The sequence below is a fragment of the Cibotium barometz genome, chromosome 17 (genome assembly GCF_041138505.1).
Source record: "Cibotium barometz isolate CiBa-2024 chromosome 17, ASM4113850v1, whole genome shotgun sequence".
In the NCBI taxonomy this organism is placed as follows: domain Eukaryota; kingdom Viridiplantae; phylum Streptophyta; class Polypodiopsida; order Cyatheales; family Cibotiaceae; genus Cibotium; species Cibotium barometz.
Window position 1 is genome coordinate 33770840 of NC_141062.1, and position 2636 is coordinate 33773475.

The 2636-nt window shown below is 44.0% G+C and overlaps 1 protein-coding gene across 1 annotated transcript; it reads right to left on the reverse strand.

Moving 5' to 3' along the window:
- Positions 1 to 1223: 1223 nt before the first annotated feature.
- Positions 1224 to 1697, reverse strand: LOC147629911 (uncharacterized). Its single transcript, XM_086811008.1, has one exon. It carries the CDS (start codon positions 1695 to 1697, stop codon positions 1224 to 1226), a length of 474 nt encoding a protein of 157 aa, XP_086667134.1.
- Between the last annotated feature and the right edge of the window lie 939 nt (positions 1698 to 2636).

The window sequence follows — 2636 nt, forward strand, 5'->3', positions numbered from 1 at the left end:
AGTACTTGGCTCATCCTTTTTGTTATGGTCCGAAGTCAATGCTTGGACGGTGGCAAACTTGGTCATATCTGCCTTGCAAATGGTTTCAGAGAGCACCATTGCCGTCTTTTTCCACCATACCTGTTTTTGAATTGTTGGAAACTCCAACTTGGCTTGAAGTTCAGGAGTTGGATCTGGTATTGTTTGCCTTAGGTCTCCAAACCCACTGTCTTGTGTAACCTTGATTGAAGCTTGTCTTCTTCAGATGGTGAGGAGTTGCCTGCTGTGGTTTACTTGGTTGCAGAGGCGTCTTCGGGACCCAGATTTGTTTAGCTTTGTCTTTTGCTGCAAGAAGTCTTTTGGGTAGCCACACTTCTAGTGTGTGGGAAGTCCGGATGTGACTCTCTATGGACAATTGGTGGTGGTCTTTTTGACGGGGACTTCCTCGTGGGTTGCAAGGTACTTAGTCTACTGTGAAGCTAGATTATCTTTGATAGTGCCCCTTGGTACCCATATGTGTCTTTGTCCTATTTGTGCTTGCAGTAGCTTTTTGGCTACCCAAACGGTATTCACCGGCCGCATTACTTCATGTCTTGTAGTGAGGCTTTCTTTAGTTGTAGTCTTTGACGCTTTCGTAGTCTTTGTAGAAGCTTCCGACTTTGTTGGTGCTTCGTGGCTGACCACAAATGGTTCAAACATGTCGTGCTCCTCGAAGACATAGTCGATGCCTTCTCTTTTCCAATGCAGTCTACAGTCATAGGTTCGTTGCCACGGCTTTCCTAGTATGACTGGAACAACCTGTTGCCTTGGTTTAACAACATAAAACTCATGCACAAGGTTTAGTCCATTCACATGTAGTGGCATTTGTAAAACACCTTGTGCAACACTTGACTCTCTTGTAAAGCTTAAAAGCGTGATGCTTGTCGGAGTCAAGGTCGGTTTACCTAACGTTTTCCAGGTGTCGTGGTTTAGAGTGTTTAAGTCGGCTCCAGTATCAACTAGAGCGACTTCCCGGATTAGTTTCTTTCCTAAGCCCACTTCAATACAAGGTCTTTTGGGCTGTGGATATGCTGGTTATCTCACTGATGTGGTGTCGAGCCTAGTGTTTTGCCCCATACCTAGCTTCTTTGCGTTTTTGTACTTGGTCTTTTCCCTCTTTGATGGCTGCTTGTTTTGCTTTAGCTTCTTGTTGCTGGCGTACCTTAGCGTCATGAAGGCAGGCATTGAAGCATCTCCGTTGTCAACTATTCATGGTATTTCTTAACACGGCATCTGCTCATGTAATTAGGCATTGGTTTACCATCAAGCATTGCTAACCTAATAGCCCCGCTTGTCGATATGTCATGAACAATGTAGGGACCAAGTCCTCGCTTCTTGAGCTTTGATGCATGCTGCTTTAGTGTGTATACTAGAACTAAGTCTCCTTTTGAGATATCCTTGTTCTTGGCGTGAGCATCATGAAATTGCTTCTGCCTTTGCTTTAAGGCATGCATGCCTGCAACCGCTTTCAAGTGTGTTTCATCTAGCTGTTCAAGCTCATCTAATCGTACGGATAGCTCATGGCCAGTCCATTCAAGTTTCTTTGCAACTCTTAGAGTTGGAATTAAAAATTCTAGTGGAAGGATTGCATCAAGACCAAACACCATATTGAATGGAGTGGTGCCCAAGGTAGTTTTGTAAGCCACTCTGTATGCCCATAAGGCGGAGTGCAGCTTCATCTCCCAATCCGTTCTAGAACCTTCAACTATCTTGGTTAGCAGCACTGTACAAAGAATTTTGTTGGTGCTTTCGGCTTGGCCATTGGCTTGAGGGTGATACGGAGCAGATTTGTGATGCACCAACATAAACTCATCTAGTAGATATTCTACTACTGCATTTATGAAGTGTGTCCCTCTATCACTCACTATTTCAATAGGCAAGCCATATCTTGTGAACACAAGCTTGTTAACCGTGGTCCTGGCATCATTCTTTTGCGTGGCTTTGGCTTCTACCCACTTTGTCAAATAATCAGTTGTTGCCACTATGATATATTGATATGCGGGAGGCTATATTGGTCCCACAAAGTCTATGTCCCATTTTGCAAATGCTCGTGCTCCCATCATTGGTCTGAGTGGCATCTCGTCTCTGCGCACTAGAACCTTTGTCCTTTTAAACAACGTAGTATGTGGCAGTGGTTTCCTGATCTTACAATCTGCACACTGCATCACAAACTCTTGAGTTTCTTTCTTCATGGTGGGCCACCAAACTCCTAACCATAGCACTTGCTTGAGTGTTTGATTCCAGCCATGTGAATTCCTCCAACTGCTACATGAGCAGTCCTTTTAAGTAGTATGGTTTCTCAGATGGTTCTATGCATAAACGTAAAATTCCATCCGGGCCTTGTCTATACAAGCATCCTAATATCATCATTAGAAAGGCGGTGTCTAGAACCAGCTCTTTCTTTTCTCGTAGAGGCAAGGGTATATCCAATTGACCGATGGTCATCAGCGAGACATACTCTTCAATCCATCTTGGAATCATCTCTATATTGAAGAGATATGCATCTAGCAAATCAACTCATCAATGCCTAGCGGTGCTTCTCCATTGACAAGACGAGACAGGTGATCTGCTCTCTTATGCGTACTTCCTTTCTTAACCACCACAATAAAGTCGAACTC